General features: G+C 31.6%; 3 protein-coding genes across 4 annotated transcripts in view; 2 read left to right on the top strand and 1 right to left on the bottom strand.

The window, feature by feature from the left end:
- The window catches only part of LOC125831393 (FKBP12-interacting protein of 37 kDa), a 231172-nt gene that overhangs the window by 93751 nt on the left and 116484 nt on the right, over nucleotides 1–20937 (top strand). The window lies entirely within an intron of this gene.
- LOC125831395 (uncharacterized) lies at nucleotides 1220–11305 on the top strand. 2 transcript variants are annotated; one of them, XM_049510597.1, is made up of 7 exons: nucleotides 1220–1429; nucleotides 3492–3673; nucleotides 9588–9670; nucleotides 9748–9834; nucleotides 10041–10189; nucleotides 10294–10425; nucleotides 10846–11305. In XM_049510597.1, exons 2-7 carry the CDS (start codon nucleotides 3529–3531, stop codon nucleotides 11033–11035), a joined length of 786 nt encoding a protein of 261 aa, XP_049366554.1. In that variant the 5' UTR covers nucleotides 1220–1429; nucleotides 3492–3528; the 3' UTR covers nucleotides 11036–11305. The 2 variants fall into 2 exon arrangements, with proteins under 2 accessions (XP_049366554.1, XP_049366555.1); XM_049510598.1 differs by lacking the exon at nucleotides 1220–1429 and adding an exon at nucleotides 1453–1767.
- Nucleotides 14714–15326, bottom strand: LOC125831400 (oleosin H2-like). Its single transcript, XM_049510605.1, has one exon. It carries the CDS (start codon nucleotides 15324–15326, stop codon nucleotides 14862–14864), a length of 465 nt encoding a protein of 154 aa, XP_049366562.1. The 3' UTR covers nucleotides 14714–14861.

Genomic DNA, 20937 nt, shown 5'->3' with positions numbered 1-20937 from the left:
ACAATTAAAACAAAATGAATATTTTAACTTCATTCTATGTGTATACATTATGAGCATTTTGATCAAGTTTTTGAAACAAAAAGAATATGAAGATCGATTTTTTTTTTAACTTGAAAATTTGATTAGAACTTCAATTCGAAGTGGTATTAAACAATTGACTACAATTAAAATACAATAATTAAATTGTATGTCCAACTGGTACTAAATCTCATGAATTTTGCAAGGACATTGAGATTATTTTTATACGGAATAGGATTAATAATATCCCTAACGTATTTAATATGGCTCGCAAATATACTTCGCTAGTTTTTAAAGCTAAAAATACACTTTACATTTTCTTTACTCAAATATATTTTCTTTATATTTGCGCGCACACTTTTTGCACAGATATGGCACAGCCATTGCGCAGTTAAAAAAAAAAGTGTTTTTACTTCATTATAGATGTATACATTATGAGCATTTTGATCAAGTTTTTTTAAAGAAATAGAATATGAAGATCGAAATTTTTACTTTAAAAATTTGTTCGTAGTAACAAATTTTTATTTAAAAAATATTATACAGATAAATGTTTTTAGAGAAAATTGTATGAAATAGCAAACTATTAATTCAAATTAAATGTTATAGTCATAATTTATTTTAATTGTAATTCGCAGCAAACATCCCTTTTGTTTTGCCATCTGATTCGGTATACAATTAGCCATTTTATACATTTCGGTATAAAATGTATAAATGCGTTTGTGTTTGTATAAAGCGAGAGAAAAGTGTATATACAAATACAAATATATATATTTTCGTATGATACACTTATACTTATACAAATACAGATCTTATTAAACAAATTACAATATATAAATGAATTTATTCAAAACTGAACAATTTGTATAAAATTGGATGTTTGTAGCGAATTATACAAATCAAAAGTTCTATAGCAAACATAAAATTTGTTATGGAGTGCAATTATGCAAACTATAGTTATAACATACAAATATGATTTTTATGTTTGCTATATGTGAAAGTTGCACATGTTTTTATGAGATGGAAAATTAGTTAATACATTAGTGGGCCTAATTTATATTGTGAATGTTAGTTGATATTTGGCCCACGTAATCTTTCTTGCTAGCCCACGTAAAAGGACCTAGGGCTTTTACTAGATTCCCCTTTCTGTTTCTCAATTAACCCATAACTTTCAGCCCACTGCCTAAAACTGACCCGATCCCTGTACGTCTTCCTCACAGTAGCGAGACCCAGTACCCCCCCCCCCCCCCGGTGCGCGTCCTTCTTCTCCAACAGCAATAGTGTACGCGTTTCTTCCCCAGACGCATCAGTCCGGGCAAAAGCCGCGACTCTGACCCGTCAACATCAGCCACAGAGCAAACGGCGAAGGTACGCGTACTATACACGTCGTCTTCCTCGCCTCAACAGTACAACAGTAGGCCCTCACGTCCCCTTTACCCTCTTTTTTCAGAATTTCCCATCCCCTTCACTGTTGCTTCGAAAATAGCTGAAGAATTCAAAAAAAAATTAACAAACGGATTTTTTTTTCCCCCCCAAATCGCCCAAGCTTCCCCTATAAATGGCCTCATCTCTTCCCTATTAAGGACAAATTTTTGAGTAGTAGAGAGGTTGGAGACAATAGATTTTTACGAAAAATCAAGAACTAGTTTTTCTTTGGTATCGATTCTTTGCTTGCTCGAGTTAAGCTCACTTGTGGTCGTGGAAAGTTGCTCCCCTGCTCATCATCCTCTCAGTCTCGCTGCTCTGAAAGAGGTAATCTCTTTTCCTTTCTTTTGTTTTCTGTTGTAGAGCTAAATTTCTGAAGATAGCAGTATTTTTTGTGTTTGAGATTAGATAGTAAGGATGTGGTTTTCGTTGTTGGAAGATGTCATATCATTCTCTTGACAATTTATTACGTCTCTTATCATGGCTTGAGTATTTCAGCATGCTTCTCTGTTCGAATTCGGAACACATTTAAGTTAAGTTTTCTGCAACACCTTCTATCATTCTTTTCTTAGTGGAGTCCTTTGTGTATGAGTTCCTTGTTTGCGTTTACCCTCTCCATCCATTTGATTGAATCTGATTGTTCTTTAAAGTGATTTTATGGGTTTCAAAAATGATGTTAAACTTCGTCTTCTCGTGAGTCTACTCATTTGAGTCGACTGATGTTAAATTTTGGATATTTATTTGGCTTTTTTTTCTTCTGTTCATGCCATCTTCTTATAAACATTAATAGTATTAGTTTCAATAGTAATATTAGTTTCAAGTCTTTGTCAGATTAGTTGTATTACTTGAAAATATGTGTTCAGTAAGTGATACTCTGCCTCAATTATTGTTTGTTAGGTTCACTTCATGTTCACTTAGTGTGGATTCATATCTTAGCTTGTCATGTTTCAATTTCTTTTGGCTACCTTGTTCTGCAGTTTTCTTTCAATATTCATGTAATTAGATCCTATTTTGTTTGTTGGGAAACTCTTGAATTTAGCCCCCTTGAAATGCAATTTGTATTTTTTTATTTTTTATCGGAGAATTACTTTCGAAATAAGAAGTAATGTTAAGCGATTGGTTACGTTTACGATTTGTCAAGTAAATACAATAGCAATTGGTTATCAAATGAAAGATGCAGTAACCATTTGTTTGCATCTGAAGTAGCCATGCATAAAGCTCTGTTAAACAGCGATGTTTGAACATTTGATCAATTTTAAATGAAGCCAAACTTTGGACATTTTTATTGAAGTTTCACGTACTTGTCAAGACTAGTTTTCAAACATTTTTTTTTTATTGAAGTACATGCAAAAGTAGCTAAAACTACAGTCACATGTGTGTGAAGCGTTTATTCTCCAAAACAAGGGTGTTGGAATTTCAAGAACTCAGCACTCAAATCTACTTAAAGTAAGTCCAAATCTACTTCAAGCGTATATTGTTGTGGTATCATTAAAGTTTCTTGTTACTATAAGAGTATATGTATATTGTTGTGGTATCATTGACTAATGAGTAATTTCTGTATAAGAAACCTTAATGATACCAATATAGTATATATATACTGTTTTAGTATCAATTAAACGAAATTATCAACCTTAATAATACCAATACAATATATGATACCGTATCAGTTATGCGAAATTAGTTGGGGTATATAATGTAATTATTTAGTGGGGTATGAATGTAAATGGGTATATATTTGTAATTATTTTGCTTTTATGGGGTATTTGCTTAGTTTCTCCGATCAATTATTACATTTCCTGCTGGGCAATGAGCTGCATTTTCGGTTCGTAAGTAAAGACCCAAAACTTGAGTAGACTTTAATGCCCAATTTCCTTTTCGATAAACCCGTTTTGATACACTTGTAACTCTCTTCAGTCATCAGTGGCCCTCTATATCGCCGGTGAGGTTTCGCCGTTCCGATAAGGTTCCGACGACTTTCAATTCTATTTACGTTCTACTATCTGTATCTGTTTTTGTAATTTAATTGGAATTAAGTTTGTCGTAATTCATAGGGGAAAGATTAAATTGAGTGAAGAATTTTTGGGGAAAATGGATAAGGTGAAAGTGGGGCAATTGAAGATTCAAATGCAGCAATGGTTAAATGAAGCTGAAGAATTCATCAATGATATACCTCCCGTTCAACTGTATACTGCTGTTGGAGTTGTATTATCCACTCTCATTTTGTTGTTAATCAGTAAGCTCTTAAAACTTCCCTTAGGGTTAGAGATTTCATTTGGTTTCTCAATTCTCATCTGTGTGTGTCGAATTTGTTTGAATTTTCACATTTCTGAGTTTGATTAGGAAATTGAAGGTTTCTTTGTTTGCTAGCAAAATGTTGATTACATAGCTCAGTCAGCATATCTTAGTCAAGCTACAAAAATAGAGCTTTTTTCTGTTAGTCAATTGCACTTCAGTTCCAAATTTGTTGGAATTGATTATATGAATCTTCTGTTAACATTGAGCAATCAGCATATAGTTTGTTTATTTTTCTAGAAAATAGTTTTCTTCTGTTTAGCTAGCCATCAACCTACAATACTTTATCATCTTTTGTTAGAATTGGGGTTTCGATAGCTGTTTTAGGACTTGTTTTTTTCTTTACTTGTATGTAAATAAGAAGAGATAATTGAATGAATCATTAAGCATGTTTTGTAGAATATTCTTACTATTTTGGCAGAAACCAAAAATATCATTAAGAATAGCAACAACAACAACAATAACATCCTAGTGTAATACCACAAGTGAGGTCTGGGAAGGGTAAGGTGTATGCCGACCTTACCCCTACTTTTGTGGGGTAGAAAGACTTTCTGAGAGGAAAAATATCATTCAGAATATTTTTATTAAAATAATAATAACTATGTCTTGATATCCCAAACATTTTGGGGTCGGATATATGATATCTAATTGTTCATGTTGCTCCTTTTAAGATCTTTTCAATGCAATTTTCTACAAGACAAAAATAAAAATAAAAGACTATTAGAAGTTCTCTATTTTCTACTGGCATGTATATCTCTGGCTCCTACTAAAAGACTCCTAGAAAGCAATGGATTAAATATACATTGAAATATGATTAAAACATAATCCTAACATATTGGTATCACCAATATTAATCTTTTTCTTTTATTGTGCCCTACTTTTCACTAAGCATGCATGGGTTCCAAAAGATTACAGGTCCTCCAATACAACTTCTTTCCATGTGATTTTGGGTTTAATTCATCCCTCTGAAACCTACACTCACTATGGTTTAACACCTTGGGTCATGTATATTTGGAGGTCAACTTGGGACATGAACCGAACTATCTCAATTGACCTTTTCTCGTTTTATCCTCTGTGTGCTACTTGCACCTTCTGTTGTATATAGTTATTTTTAATCTTGGCTAAATTTGTTTGACAACACATCCATTTTAGCATTTGCATATTTTTGGACACTACACTCATCTTGTGAATATGTCGGATTTTAGAGGTCTATAGATTCACTCCTGTATAACATTTATGAGCTCGCAACCGTTTGTAGGACTTTTGCTTTCACTTTGGTGTACATATCCTTAAAACACAAGACTCTTGTAGTATTTCTCTACTTTAACCATTCTACTTGAATATATGTGTAACATCTTCATGTATCATACCATTTTTCTTGAATATCTCAAGAAATTTATACAAAGTAGAATATCATTACAAAAATGAAGAATATTAGAAACACAATTATGAAATTTCCCATATCTCCCAATTTACCAATTAAAAAAAATAAAAATTCCCATATCTCATGTAGCTTAAACCACCTCCCACATGATGAGTCCTATTTTATACTGCTAATAACAAAATTCAGTAAGCGTTTTTTTTCTCTCTTTTCCTTCAGACTCCCCTTGTAGTATTACACTAGGTATGTTGGTGTTGTTTTCTTCTCTCTTTTTTTTCCACATGGTAATGGAGTTTGTTACTCACAAGCAAGTGGTCATATGCCATCTGTCTGCCTAAATTTTTTTCTTTCCGTTGACGAGTGCATTATTTTTGTCTCTTTCTGGTGATTATTCTAGGGTGTCTTTTTGGTGATCATTCAGTGACACCATCTTGCCTTAGCATTCTTCTGACAATTTTTCAGCATTCCTGGAAAAATCTTCTCTTCTTCTTGTTCTCTATGATATTACCGTCTCAACAATTTTGATAGAATTCAGTAGCTTTGCCTATAGGTGAGAGGCCTTAAGCTGCCTGTTCGTCTTGAATTTCTTGTTTTCATGGGTTTAATATGAAGCAAAGTATGACTATTGTAAATGTCTCTTTCTAATGACCATTGTGGAGGCCCTCTCTTACTTCTAATGATCATTCTAGAGTCATTATTATAATGTGTTTCATAATTGCTCCCGCTGCACCTCCTTTTGTGATCATCCTGATGGGCTGACTCTTTTTGCCGTGTTTCAAATCGTTCTTACAGAGTTTTCAAGTAAACGATTCATTGCGCCCCTTGATGATGAATCTAAGGTCAGTCCCTCCTCTAAATATTGAATTTTCTATCAGAATTTATGGGAACATATTTTCATTTTTATTTTTTCTTTATGGTGTCAGAGTTTGAGTATGGAGTCATTTGTTTGAACATTGAATTTCCGATCACTTGTTCTCAAAAGATTTTTTCTTCCCTTTTTTAATTTTTTCAAATAGATCAAGACCTAATTATTGATTCCTTTGAGTATTGAACTTTTAGTCATCTTCCCAAGGAGAATATTCTTCCCCTACCCCTTTTTATAAGGTTAAGCAATTTTATAAGTAATGGAAAAATCTTCCTCATACAGTATACCAAAAAGTAGAGGATCTGCTGCATAATATGACCATAGAGGACACAATCTTCTATACAATTTAGAGCCTCATGGGTGCACCAAAAGAAGCTAGAAATGAGAGGCTATTCCTCAAATATAATAATCATTCTCTATTGAGCTAGCCGGGCAACACCCCGGTTCTGTTTCTTTCCTTCCAAAGGACCCGCATGAGTGCTAGCGGGGCAGCATCCTGGGCTCTCCCATTTCTCTTCTTAGAAGTCCTTCTTTTCATTGAAGTTCTAGTTATTGTTCTGGAAACTTTTTTGGGCGTCATTCTTCAGCAACCAATTTGAACCATGCTGATGTTTTGCTGGGTATTTATGTGTGTCTTTTTCCAGTGATTGAAAACAGATTCTTTCTGTTTTAATGCAAGAAACTTTCTTTCTATGTACTGGGTGCTTTTCAGGAGAGAAATTGCCGACCACTTTTCTTCTGGGTGGTTTTTCAGTATTCTGGTGTATTATTCACTTGTCTGTTTGATGTTCCATTTCTTTTTAGTGTTTTGTATTTCAGAATAAGTAAACTCAATTTTTTTTTTGAGAATTGGTAAACATTGTATTCTTCAGCAATAAGGATATGCTGGGGACCTTTAAAAAATCAGAAAAGAACAAAAAGCATAATACTTACAAGGATCCTAAGAATTCTAAAAGTTGATCAAAAAGTTGATCTGAATCCTCTAATACTATCTCTTTACACCAAAAATATAGAGATACAATGCAATTCCATTTAACCTTGTGAATGGAATTGGTTATATCTTCAAAATTCCTACTATTCCTCTCCTTCCACACTGTCCACCAAATGCAATGTGGTATCACATTCCACCAGGTCTTCTGTCTCTTACTATCTCCTCTCCTGATCCAACAACTAAGTAAATCAGTTGTATGTTCGGGCATTGTCCATTTCACTTCTAAAAAGTTGAGAAACATGGACCATAATTGTGCTGTGAAAGTACAATGTAAGAATAGGTGATTGTTCGTTTCCCTGTCTTTCTACATAAAGAGCACCACGGAAGTATGATCTTCCTTTTCTTCCTCAAGACTGCATGTGTCAAGCATGCCTGTCTAATGACCAGCCAAGTAAAGCATTTAACTTTTGTTGGTGCTGCAGTCCTCCAGATATTTTTCCATGAACTCTGGTATCTTCTACTTTGTGAGTTGCACTCCTTTTTATATGCCCTGCCAACTGTGAAGATCCCATCCTTACTGTGTGACCATCTAACAACATCATTGTCAGTATTGGTGCCTGCAAAATCCCCCACTTCCTCCAACAATTTGGCTACTCTCTCTATTTCCCAATCATTTAGAAGTCTTCTGAAATAGAGATTCCAACCTTGTACTGTCCAGCAATCACTGATCATTGCCTCAGAATTGGTGCACAAAATAAACAGATCAGGAAACAGGTCTTTTAGGGGGGTTTGTTTGATCCATACATCCCACCAGAATCTAGTTCTCCTTCCATCCCCCACCTTGATATGTAAATTTGCTTCTAACTTGGGCCATAAGTTTCTAATAGCTCTCCAAACCCCCGCTCCATAAGCATCCGTGCTTATGTTACTACACCAGAATCCATCCTCCCCATATTTACATTTAATCAAATCTTTCCACAAAGCTTGCCTCTCCTCAGTGTATCTCCACAACCATTCATCAAAAGACTGTTGTTATGCTTCCTCAAATCTCTGATGCCCAAGCCACCTTTATCTTTTCTATGCAAAACTGTCACCCACTTGACCAAATTGTATCCTTTGTTCTCTTTGCAACCATGCCAAAGGAAATTTCTGGAATTGAATAATTATGTACAATATTCTTAACGATTATGTTTTTGTTCAAATTTGAGAATCATTATGCGAATTATTAAAGTATTCTTAATGATCATGTCATAATTAAGCATACTCAATAATTTAAAAAACAAAAACATCATATTCCATTAAGTTACAGAACTCTTACATCAAGAGCCTTCTTGTATGCTGATAAGAACCAAATTTAATAAGAGTTTTTCTTTTCTAATGTTCTTTACAGAATGACTAGTAATTTACATTTGACAAGTGAATTTCATTCGTCTATGAGTGTGCCGTTGGATGTGTTAGTCGGTATGACATATACTGGGCATGAATAGTGGCGCTCATTCTTAACCAGATCGAAAGGGTTCGCTCATGCTGGAGGGAGTTTCCCCACTTAGTGATCGGTCTGCTAGTTCACACAAATCTGCAGAAATTATAGCAAATGAGCCACATGCAGGGAAACCTTCAAGCTTGGCTCTACTGGATAGGTTAGCAGTAAGCTTGGCTACAACGAATCGTTTACCAAGTGCGAAGGAAAGGACCTTCTCAACTTAGCCGTATGCAGGGGAACTTGCACGTGCGGTTAGAGCTAGTAGGAGCCATCTAAAGCTATCTACCCCAAACAAAAGAACTGAATTACCTTAGTTACCTATTTCAAAAAAAAAAAAGTTACCTATTTCAAAAAAGAACTGAATTACCTTTTGCAGGTATCATTTCAGTTGAGCTGGGAACTTCTATTTACCAATGCAAACAATGGGAGCTTTAATGGTTATAAGCTGCTCCCAATAGTTCACAGTGAATATATTTCTAGAGTGCAGGATCTAAATAAACATTGTATTTGTGTTAAGAAATTCATTAAATATGCGCACACAATAAATTTAGAACCCAATCATTACCACTTAAAGTCAATTCTGTATTGATCCGCTGGACCTCGAGTTACCGGAGGGGGCATGAAATGAACCCGGAAGGGAAGCCACAGGAGCAGGAGTGGAGAGAAAGTAAAAGAGGAAAGGTGTTTTCCCATTCGATTGATCGATTCAGAGTCTCGAACCGAAGCCCTAAAGAAAGTTTTTGGGCAAGACAAGAAAGGAACTCGCCCTTTGACACCAAGGGATAAGAGCTGATTGCTGGCGATGACTTGGTGAAGGGAGTCCAGAACTAGATATAAAATCCTGGCTCCGTCTCAGGCACTAGTTCAATTGGAAATGCTGTGGCATACTTGTGCAGTTGTTGTAGCTTACCGGAGAACACAAAGAAAAAAGATGTTTTTCCTTGCCCACCGGTTTCAAGGGAAGAATGTAAATGTTTTTAGGCTTAGTGAGCTCTTTCTATCATTTTCTTTTGTCTTCATTTCTCCTCTTTAATGCCACACATTTTTGTAATTTCTATATCACTCTTCTGTTCACTATGATGATCCTCAGTGAATGACTTAATGTATTAGTTTTAGATTGTTTGCTCATCTATTTTGACTTTCTTTGGAGGCTAAAATTTGAAGATTTTCCTTTTGTTTACTTCTTCGCCTGCAGTTCGCTTGTTCAAGCGTACAACATCTAACACCATTGTACTCACTGGGCTAAGTGGAGGCGGCAAAACATTTCTTTTTTACCAGGTAACTCTCTGACACGTGAACTGTATAATCTTTTCAAAGTTAAATTGGTCTGATCTTGATGTGCTGGCATATACCAGCTTAGAGATGGTTCAGCCCATCAGGGTACCATGACGTCAATGGAACCAAATGAAGGCAGTTTTATACTACACTCTGAGGAAGACAAGGTAATGAACATTGTCTTATCTTGTTTCCCCTTTTCTGCCCTACCATTTTGCATGCATCCTTGTGATCTATACCTTTAGAAGGGAAAGATGGATCTTATTATTGCTGATGGTCCATCAGTTTTTTCTTTGGTAATTGATTTACTGAATTCCTTTATCTGTGAATGGAATTTCACATTACATACGACTTGTTTTGGTTTTTGCTGCAGAAAGGGAAATTGAAGCCTGTTCACGTTGTTGATGTCCCTGGGCACTCTCGTCTTAGGCCGAAACTAGATGAGTTCCTGCCTCAAGCAGCTGGCGTTGTGTTTGTGGTGGATTCAGTGGAATTTTTACCAAACTGCCGTCCTGCTTCAGAGTACTGATCATTTGTTGTTGCTTATACTTTACATTGGCAGTTGTTAATTTGCATTGGATATCTCACAACTGAATTTTACATCATATAATCCCTCTTGCATGAAGGTACTTATATGAGATCTTGACAAAGGCAAGTGTGGTGAAGAAAAAAGTTCCAGTACTCCTCCTTTGCAACAAGGTTGACAAAGTAACTGCACATACAGCAGAATTCATCAGAAAACAGCTGGAGAAAGAAATGTAAGAGTACACTATGCATGCATTTATTTTGTAGCAAACACCAATTTGCCTTTTGTATACATACATACATACATACATATATATTATGTGTGTAAAACATCACTCTGATCCGAACACATAAAAAGGCAGAACTGCCTTCTGAAGAGTTGAAATTTACCTCTCCAAGGTGGAATACTGTGTTGCATGCTTTATTCTCCTTTTGGTAATGAACAACAACCCTTTATAAATTGTTGGTAATATCATTAATTCAGCAACAAGCTTACGCCTAGAAAACCTTCCCAAACATGGAATCTTGTTGCATGCTTTATTTGCTAATATACTTGGACGCTCACTGAATCATAACCACTGCAAAAACTTAAAAACTGAAGTACTATCTCTTGTGTTCTGCTTTATAACCAGTTTGTTTTCTTATTGATCCAGCGACAAGCTTCGTACATCAAGAACTGTTGTATCTGATGCAGATATCTCTAATGAATATACGCTTGGTGTACCTGGAGAACCATTTGCTTTTTCTCAATGCCATAACAGAGTAATTGTTGCTGAAGCTTCTGGTCTGACGGGTGAAATTTCTCAGCTGGAGAAGTTCATTAGGGAGAATGTGAAACCTTGACTATGGTATTTCAAGCAAATGGGGGATCCTTTTTATTTCTTTTCTTCTCTTTTATTATTGGTCCGGGAAGAGGAAAATACTATCAGAAAGACAGAAAAAACATCAACTTGGAAAACATATTCAAAGTAGGGATAGGAATTTGAAGGGTTTTCCTTATGTTCTATTGGAAATCCCCACCTAAACATTATGTTTGTTGTGCCTAGAATATCTTGTCATTGGATTTGATTACTTCCCTTTATTTTTGTGCTGGCTGCTTTTCATGGCAAAGGACTTTCCTGTGCATAATTTTTCTTCATTGAATTCCATTTCCCCTCCATGTGTTGCTAGCCACATTGAAGATGTTCTTTCTGTGTGCTTCTGATATGTTTGAACTACTGGAGATGTCAAATAACACTTTTTTTAGCAACCAAGAAATGCTCTAACACTATTTGGCATATGGTTCAAAACTTGGTGGATAATGAGTTCCAAAGAGTGCATCTTTTCTGCCAAGATTTGCATGCTTGATGAGCGATATGTGAACATAATATTTCTTGACAATTGAACACTTATCTTGTTATTGTTGTAGGACTCTTTGTTTGTTTACACCTCGATTATTCTATTGGTACTTAATATCTCCATTGTGTAGAAGAATATTTAGAATTTTTGAATGTTGTGTCTTTTTTGTTTCCCACTCAGTACTCAGTATTCAATTTTGGCTTTAGAGTTTTGACTATTTGAATTGTGCATTATAATGTCTGTCAAAGGGAGAAACAACTCCCCACTAAAATCTCAATTATTTTCAAGGCTCAAAATGTGTTTAACTTGTTTAATCTTAAATAAGTTTAAATGTCTACTTAGATGCTAGTTCAGGCTAAAATGATGCATTTTTGTTTTAATGCCTTTTTAATCATTGCTAAATGACTAAAAGAGGTTTCACATATTTTCCCCTTGGAATAAACTTTAGTGGTTTGCATCACAAGCTGAAAATAGTAGACAATATGAAGGTAACTCATGGAAATTCAAGCAACAATTACATACGGGGTTTGGAGAGGGTGGCGGATATGCATCCTTAACCTTACTGAGGTTGTTTTCGATAACCCTCGATTCAAGTAGAACATATCAAATATGAAGAGGATATACAAAGGAAATTCAAGAATGTGGGAATAAAATCTTTTTCCATTTCTTCCGAGTCTGTTGATGAGGGTAAAACGTATAAATAGAATAGCTTGTGCTGCTCAGCTCATTTATCTGAGTAACATTAAGAATTTAAAAGAAAAAAAAGACATTTTGGTTTAAGAATTACTAGTGTATATTGAGTAATGTTTTTTGACTTGTTTAATGGTATTTGAACTCATTGTTGTCTCCAGATATCTTTCTAATCATCCATTTGAACAATTTTGCTAACCAATACTTCAATGCTATCACCAAGGCAAACATACCATAGCAAGGGAGATGAACCACACCAACCATCAAGTACCTACAATTACACATTTGGCAAAGAGCATGAAGCATAACGATAAGCGTATGAATAACTCTAGATAAATACTAAGGCCTCGTTTATTTGCACTTAATGAAGGTTTTAATCTTATTAATTATACAAATTTGTCATTAAGTTCATTTGTGTTTTAGGTCTGAATCATAATTATTCAGATATTTAACCATTACAATTACTTAATGTGTGTTGAATATAGGGGTGTACATGGCCGGGTTGGTTCGGGTTTTTCAAATATCAAACCAAACCCTTTGTGTCTAATTTTTAAATTTATAAACCAAACCAAACCAATAAAACTCGAGTTTTTCAACCTCGGATTTTTTCGGATTTTTCCGGTAAAATATTCATACAAACATATAATTTACTTGTAATTCAAATATTTCTTTAGTCCTACCAAAATACAACTATCTAAGATGTTTCTTAAAAATATAATACAATATGATATGATTAATGACACTAAAATATCCAACAAAAATAATAATAATGAAATCGCGTAAAACAAATATTGCAAATTAACAAGTCATAATGAAAAATGATCATAATTTAAAAGTACTAAATCATGCTAAAATTAAGTTTAATAAGTATTAGTTACATAACTAAATATTAAAGGAAATTAAAATTAGATTATGTATTTTAATTGTCTAAACCAATGTAAAACTAAAGAACAAATATTCAATATTACTGTCATAGTCGGATTTTTTTCCGGGTTGACTCGGTTTGCGGTTTGGTTCGATTTTCGATTCGGTTTTGTACACCTCTAAACTTGAATAGATGACCAATTAAGATATGTAACAAAGTTTTAATATCATAAAGATGTATATTCAAGGATAGTTCAATAATTCTATTCATTCACCACAATCGCCTACCATTGGCAACTACTAACCATCCACCACCCACAACTGACGTCACTGCCAATCATTACAATCATCAGTCATCACCACCACTAGCCAGTAGCCACCATTCACAATCATCACCACCAACTACAATTACCATAACAACCATCAATCACTACCGACAATCAACATCATCAGTCATCAATATATATCTCCAAGTACATAATAGGATCAATAATATCCCTAACATATTTATTTAATATGGCTCGCAAATATACTTCGCTAGTTTTTAAAGCTGAAAATACACTTTTTTTCTTTTAGCTCAAATATATTTTCTTTATATTTGCGCACACACTTTTGGCACAAATATGGCACAACCATTGCACAGTTCAGAAAAAAAGTACTTTTACTTCATTATAGATGTATACATTTATGAGCATTTTGATAAAGTTTTTTAAAGAAATAGAATATGAAGATCGGAATATTACTTTAAAAATTGGTTAGTAGTGACATATTTTATTTAAAAAATATTGAGTAATACATATAAATGTAATTTTTCCTATAATGTATGAGATGAAAAATTATTAGTTAATACATTAGTGGGCCTAATTTATATTGTGAATGTTAGTTGGTTTTTGGCCCACGTTTTCTTTCTTGCTAGCCCACGTAAAAGGACCTAGGGTTTTTAATAGATTACAAAACTGTACAAGTGATAAATTATTTCAATTAGTGCCTAAATAGTTTATATAATGTATATATTTTGTATCAATGGATTATAAATAGTATATATCAGAAATATACATACATCTATATTCTTCATCCAAAAATGGCTGAAAATTCGGCCACCTTTTCTTTACATAAAAGTAAAATTCCTTTTTGGATGTGAAAAGAAAGGGTGGCCGAAAGCATATGCATCCATATTCATCCAAAAAAAGATTTTTGGATGAAAAGAAAAGGTGGCGGAATGGCTATATTGAGTAAAAAATTTAATCGATTGTCATTTTATATAATTTTCCCTTTTAAAAAAGTACATTTGATATTTCCAAAATTCTACCATGTTAGTCATTGTGTTAATTATTTGCTCAATCACACTATTATATGGCTTGACTTTCACTTCCATCTCAATATTATTAGCGACTGATCATTAAGGTTTAAATTCTGCACTAGTAATATTTTCTTGAGTGTGAAAAATAGACACAAATAAGTGATATAGCATATCACGCCACTTAGATAATGTACAAGGAATTTAACTGATCAATTGGCTTTTGTGGTTTGATGAATTTTCTTTTTTATGTTGTTATAAAACAAAGAATCGTAACTTTGTTTACCGGCAAAACAACAAGAGTCCAAATTCGACATTCAACGAAAAGAAGATACCAAACACAAAAGGGCTCACGCATTTTATTATAATAGTACTAGAAAATCAAAACGCTGCAAATTAAGCACATTAAACACAGTAATACATACACATATTAAATTATATATAAAAAACACAGAACTTAACAGTACTCCAATCAGAATTTCAATCACGCATTCTAGTAGTCTCCTTCTGGGCTGTTCTCTGTCCCATATGCCCCGCAGCTTCCTGCACCCTCCTCTTCGCATGTTCCATCTGCTCTCCAGCTGTTCCCCTCATTCTCCTCATATAATTTATCATCCACGATAGCGCCGACAACGCCGTTATCCCAAACGCACCGGACGTCAAAAATCCGGTAACAGCCAGCGCGATTGTCAGTGCCGCCGGGACCAAAACCGGACTGAACAGCAGAAAAACAGGAGTAGCAACGGCAAGTCCGATCACAGTTCCGACGAGCGTAAGTCCGGCGAGGCAAAGGAGAGCTCCACCGACAGGGAAGAGAGTGACGACAGCAAGGATTTGGGATTTAGAAGGACCTTTTTGAGGAAGAAGGCTTTTGATAGCCTCCGTTGGGTGAACTTGTTGCTGTTGCTGCTGCTGCTGCTGGGTACGGGACTGTTGCTCAGCCATGGATAGAACGGCAGATTTGAATTTTTTTTTAATTTAAAAAATAAATAAATTAATTGAAGAGAGAATGATGATTAAATTGAGGATGAGAAAAGAGGGAAGAAGGTGGGAGTGAATATAAAGGAAGAGGAGAATGGACGCGTGGGAGAAGAGTGACAGATGTTGATGAGAAAGTTTGCATGAAAAAAATGGATTTAGCAGAGAGAGATGAGTTTGAAAGTAAACAGTCTGTTATAGGCTTTTGGCTTTTTCTCTGCTTTGGTTTTTTTTTGAGGGATTTTTGACACTTAAAAAAAGAAAGCAATAGTTAACACTTTTAGTCCCTCCAGTATAAATAAATTGAAACTTTGGTCATCGTGATTTGTGATTGAACATAATTAATCTTCCAATTAATTGATAGGTGCATTTGTATCGGTCATAATTTTAACGAATTATAAATTGTTAAACTATTGAATTATTGATGTACTTTGTAAAGTTTTTATTGTTATTACGTAATTAAGGGTAATTTATCTATAAGAATAATTTAAATATTATATATTTTAGTTATATATAAAAGGGATTAAAGATAGGGCAAACTACATGAATCCCACTAGTTTAGGTCCTAATTACTAAGATTCTCTATAGTTATAAATATTACTTCCTCTACCACATTTCATGCTTAGGATACATGAATTTGAATCCATGAGATACATGTATTTGTCGAATTGACAATTAATTCTGAAAATTTAAATTAATCAAATTCCTTAACATAAGGCGGAAATCAAGGAGTGTATCTATGCTTAATTAATTTCATTTTATTAGTCTTTGAAATATAAAATTAATTAATATTATTAATAAAAGATAAAAAAAACAAGTATATTTTTGTCATTAATATCATTTTATTACTCTTCAAATAATAGATTTATTATTTGATATATCTATTATCAATATATATTGTATCCAACAAACTAAACACTTAGATACATGAATATCATACAAGTACATTTATATGTATCATAAAAGTATCTAGTATTATTTTTGTGCATTTGTTATGTATCTAATATTAATTTCATGTATCTATTTATATCATCTAATATTTAATTTCATGTATCTATTTATATGATCTAATATTAATTTCATGTATCTATTTATATGATCTGATTTCAATTTCATATATTTTTTATATGTATCTATTATTAATTTGATGTATCAAGTATCAATTTCATACATTATATTCAAAACATGTATCTAGGATACATTGTAAGCATATACATATAATGTGTATCTAAATACGAAATGTAACTGGGATACATGTATTTAAAAACAAATCACTACGGTAGATTAGAATCTGTCTTATCATTAATCTCATAAAAAAGTTTTAAAAAAAATCAAAATTCTTCATTCTTTTCTTAGCATCTGATATTTTTTCTCATAGAACATATAATCTTAACTTCGCTACACGAACTCTTAACTAAATACATGTCCAACAAATTGCACTTGATGTGCACTTAATTACTTATTTAATTTCTACGACCCAACTAAAAAACGACAACCAATAACTTCCCATTTTGTATAATTGATTGCGGGTTGTGCTAATCGGGTTAGCAAATTCTGTAAAACCTCCCACTCTTCCGAATGAGCAATTTTTTGGCAATGGCAGAAGTCTAAAACTCTGAACTTTAACCTCTCCGACTTCCAAAACAATGGTGATTACCCTATCAACTCTTTTATCTTCAACCCCATTTCTCCAGAAAATCATAAAATATCCTCAAACTTTTCTTTAAATGCTTGCCGTGTAATCAGATTCTTGATTTCCCCTTATCTGTAGCCAGAATTAAGCCTCTCAAACTTGAATTGAAACACAAATATTCTGGGCTTTTTGGTAGTAATTGTGGATTTCAATTAAGTAGGAAAAATGGGTTTGAAAAACAACATAATCAAAAAATATAAAATCTAATTTGAAAAACTTTTTAAAATTGAACTTTAGAATATTATGAAATTTAACGAAGATACAAAACCAAGATAAATGAGAATAATAAAACAATAGAAACAAACTGATATGTATAATGTTGATTTGAACATGCAAACATGTATTGAGAGGAGGAAGGAAGAAAGAGGGAGAAGATGAAGGAAGAAAAGGGGCTGGTGGACGTGGGATGGGGGGAAACATCAGATATAGTAGAAATTTTTAAACCCTAATTAAGGAATTTAAATTTAAGATAATTATTTGATAGAGTACCATATTCAAGGGATTTGTGTATCTATTTAAATAGTTTAATATATATGGTATAAATATTAAAAATGGTAGTATGTGTAATTATTTTAAACTAGAGGTAAATATTACTCCTATTTAGAAATGGGAGTTTGGGAGGACCAACATTGCACTAAAGAGTTGGACTAAAAGCTATAGAAATTGTACATTGAGGCCCACCAAAAAGATGAACTATTCTTTTTTTCTACTTTCCATTCTCCCCTTTTACTCTCTTTAGTTTATCTTTCATCTTAAATTTTTCATAGATCTTTAAAATATTTTGAATTATTAATTATTATGAATTATAATGTTTTGATTTTTACATAGTTTACAAATATATAAATTTCATTTTAAAAAAATTGAAGATATCATACGCAAATTTATGGTCAAACTTAAACTATTTGATTCTTGAGAAATAAAAAGTGTCACATAAAATGGGACAGACGAAGGATAACTCTCAATTAAATTTATTTCACTTTTTAATTTTCATTTTTAACATAATTTTTGAAGTTGGATTTCTAGGAATTCTATAGTAGACCCATTTAAATTTGACTTTTTTGTTTTAAATTAGAGAACTTGGCCGCACTTCGCACAATCATTAAAATTAAATATTTTTGATTAATTTTATATTTACTCTATTGTTTAATCGTAATATTATTATTTGTTTTAATAATATGAAGATTGTGAAAAAAATAAAGCTTCACGAATTTTACATCTATTAAATGAGGAAGAATATATTTTTTATCAAATACGTTAAAATATATTTGGTAATAACAAATTCTTCCATTGCATGAAGTTGATCCTTTAATATATAATATATATTCTGGTGTACCATTCTCCTTAAATGTCTAAGAAATATCTCATAATGTCAAATAACACTGTAATACTTCCTCTGTCCCTAATTACTTGTCCACTTTTAAATTGACACATTTATTAAGAAATCAATTAATGACATATTGAGTTTATCATTTTACCCCTATTAATTATGAAGTAGATGAAAAGTTCTGCAATTTTCAAAGTACTCATTTAATTGAGGGTATAATAGGTAAAAAAAATGTTATTTCTTGATTTGTCAAAATGGACAAGTAATTAGAGACAACTATAAAAGGAAAAGTGAACAAGTAATTAGGGACATAGGGAGTACTAAACAAATGTATCAGCAAATGAAATTTATATTAAAAATATAGTGAATGATGACATAATGATACCTTAATAGAATTTCCTATCCATTTAAAAAAAAAAAAAACTTCACCCTTTCAATTTCGTTATATCTTCTTATTTAGTAGAAGAATCATCATTTATTATATTCTACTCCACCTTAATTGTACCATCAGAGTTTTAAGAATAAATATTAAATTTTAAATCGAAATAAAAAATCATTGAAAAATGATAGAAAAAATAATAATAGTATATGAAAATTAAAATAAGGTGCAAGAAAAGCCTTTTCACGATAATTTTTTAAAATATATTGATAACAATTAAAATGAAGCTGTTATTTTATCTTTAAAATTAAGTTTGATTGAATTGAATTAGTACAATGAGAAAAAATATTAAACTAATAACTTTTTAATGTTATTAAATGCATTTTCTTTTTAATTGAGTAGTAGATTAAAAGTTCCGAATTAGGATATTAAAATAATATCTTACTCTCTCCTTAATTGTTATGGTATTGCAAACATTTATTTTCCTTAAATGGTGATTCATTTTTCATTTACAATTATATCCAATTAATTTCTAATGTATTGAATGTGGTTATGAGATATTGAAATAATATCTTTATCTTTCCTTAATCATAATAAAATTATAATTTAACATTTATTTTTCTGAAATGATAATTTTGTTTTAATTCCTAGAACATATTGTTTACTATATTGAATGTAAATATAATAAAACATATTGTATTTAGTATGACAAAAGAACTCAAAAATTGGAGAAATTAGATAAATAGTAATCTTAGCTTCTAAAAAATGTCACATCATCATTTACATATCCAACTTTATATATATAAAAGAGTTAAAAAAGAAAAATATGTGATTTAAGAAAATTATATAAATAACATTAGTGATCAGATGATGATAAAAGTTAAATAAATCATTTTTTCTATTATTTAAATTTTTAACATAAAATTTCCAGTCTTTTAAAATTAAAAAAAAATAAAAAATTGAGGCAATAATTATTTTAAAGAAAAATATAACCAAAATTGTCAGAAAAAAATGATAAAAATAAATAAGTATCTATTACTAAGAATGGTATCACTACATTTTCTATTTTAACTTTATTGTTACATATGGATAGAAACTTTTAGAAGAAGAAATGATTCAAAAATTTAAAAATAATGATTCCTTAAATGGTGATTCCTTTTCCATTTACAGCTTTTCAATTAATTTTTAATGTATTATATATGGTTATGGATATTGGAATAATAATTCTATCTTTCCTTAATCATAATAAATTATATTTTAACCTTTGTTTTTGTGAAATGATAATTTTCTTTTCATTCGTACAACATATTCATTAATATATTAAATGTAATTATAATAAAACATGTTGTATTTAGTATGACAAAAGAATTCAAAATTTTAAAAAATTAAATAAAGAATAATCCTAACTTCTAAGAAATGTCACAAATATATATATATATATCTAAGAAAATGATATAAATTACATTAATGATGAAATGAAGATTAAGAAAAGAAGTAAAACAAATTAATAATAATATTGATGATGATAGGAGTTAAATAAATCATTTTTATTTTTTGTAAATTTTCAATATAAATTTTTCAGTCTTTTAACATTAGAAAATGGTAAAAAATAAAACTAAAACTAAAAATCGAGGCAACAATTATTTTAAGGAAAAAATAACAAAAAATGTCAGAAACATTGATAAGAATAAATAAGTATCTATTGCTAAGAAGGTGTCACCCCACATTTTCTATTTTAGCTTTATTATTACATATAGATAGAAACTTTCAGATGAAGAATGATCCAAAAAATTTAAAATAACAAATCAATTATGTAAAAATACATGTGTAATTCTTATAAAGTTATAATAACTAATTTCTTCAAATGAATAATTAAATGAAAGAAAAAAAAGTAATTAAGAAAATAATATAAATAACACTAATTATGAGATTAATAGCATTGATGAGGAAATGAACTAAATATGATCATCTTTTTAAATTCTTTTTAAAGAAAATATATATAAACTTTAATTAAAGATATATAAGAAAAAAAAACTTTAAAGATACAAAAAATCAAGACAAAATAAAAGAAGAAAGAAATTAGAAGAATAATGAGGTTGAAAGAAATAATATCTAATTTTCTCTCTTTTCAAATCACAAAATAAATGTTTGCTTGTTCTCCTCCTAGTTTGATACGAATTCC

Source organism: Solanum verrucosum, unplaced genomic scaffold (genome assembly GCF_900185275.1).
Source record: "Solanum verrucosum unplaced genomic scaffold, falcon-dt-bn FXZP01000049.1, whole genome shotgun sequence".
NCBI lineage: Eukaryota > Viridiplantae > Streptophyta > Magnoliopsida > Solanales > Solanaceae > Solanum > Solanum verrucosum.
Note: the sequence above shows the minus strand (reverse complement) of the source record. Positions and strands in the feature narration are given on the sequence as shown.

What these genes read in the sequence shown, in the direction of transcription:
- LOC125831395 (XM_049510597.1), top strand. Translation starts at nt 3,529, where the DNA reads ATGGATAAGGTGAAAGTGGGGCAATTGAAGATTCAAATGCAGCAATGG. An exon ending in TCTCATTTTGTTGTTAATCA is followed by an intron (nt 3,674 to 9,587) that starts GTAAGCTCTTAA and finishes CTTCGCCTGCAG; the next exon opens with TTCGCTTGTTCAAGCGTACA. An exon ending in AAACAGCTGGAGAAAGAAAT is followed by an intron (nt 10,426 to 10,845) that starts GTAAGAGTACAC and finishes TTATTGATCCAG; the next exon opens with CGACAAGCTTCGTACATCAA.
- LOC125831400 (XM_049510605.1), bottom strand. Translation starts at nt 15,326, where the DNA reads ATGGCTGAGCAACAGTCCCGTACCCAGCAGCAGCAGCAGCAACAGCAA.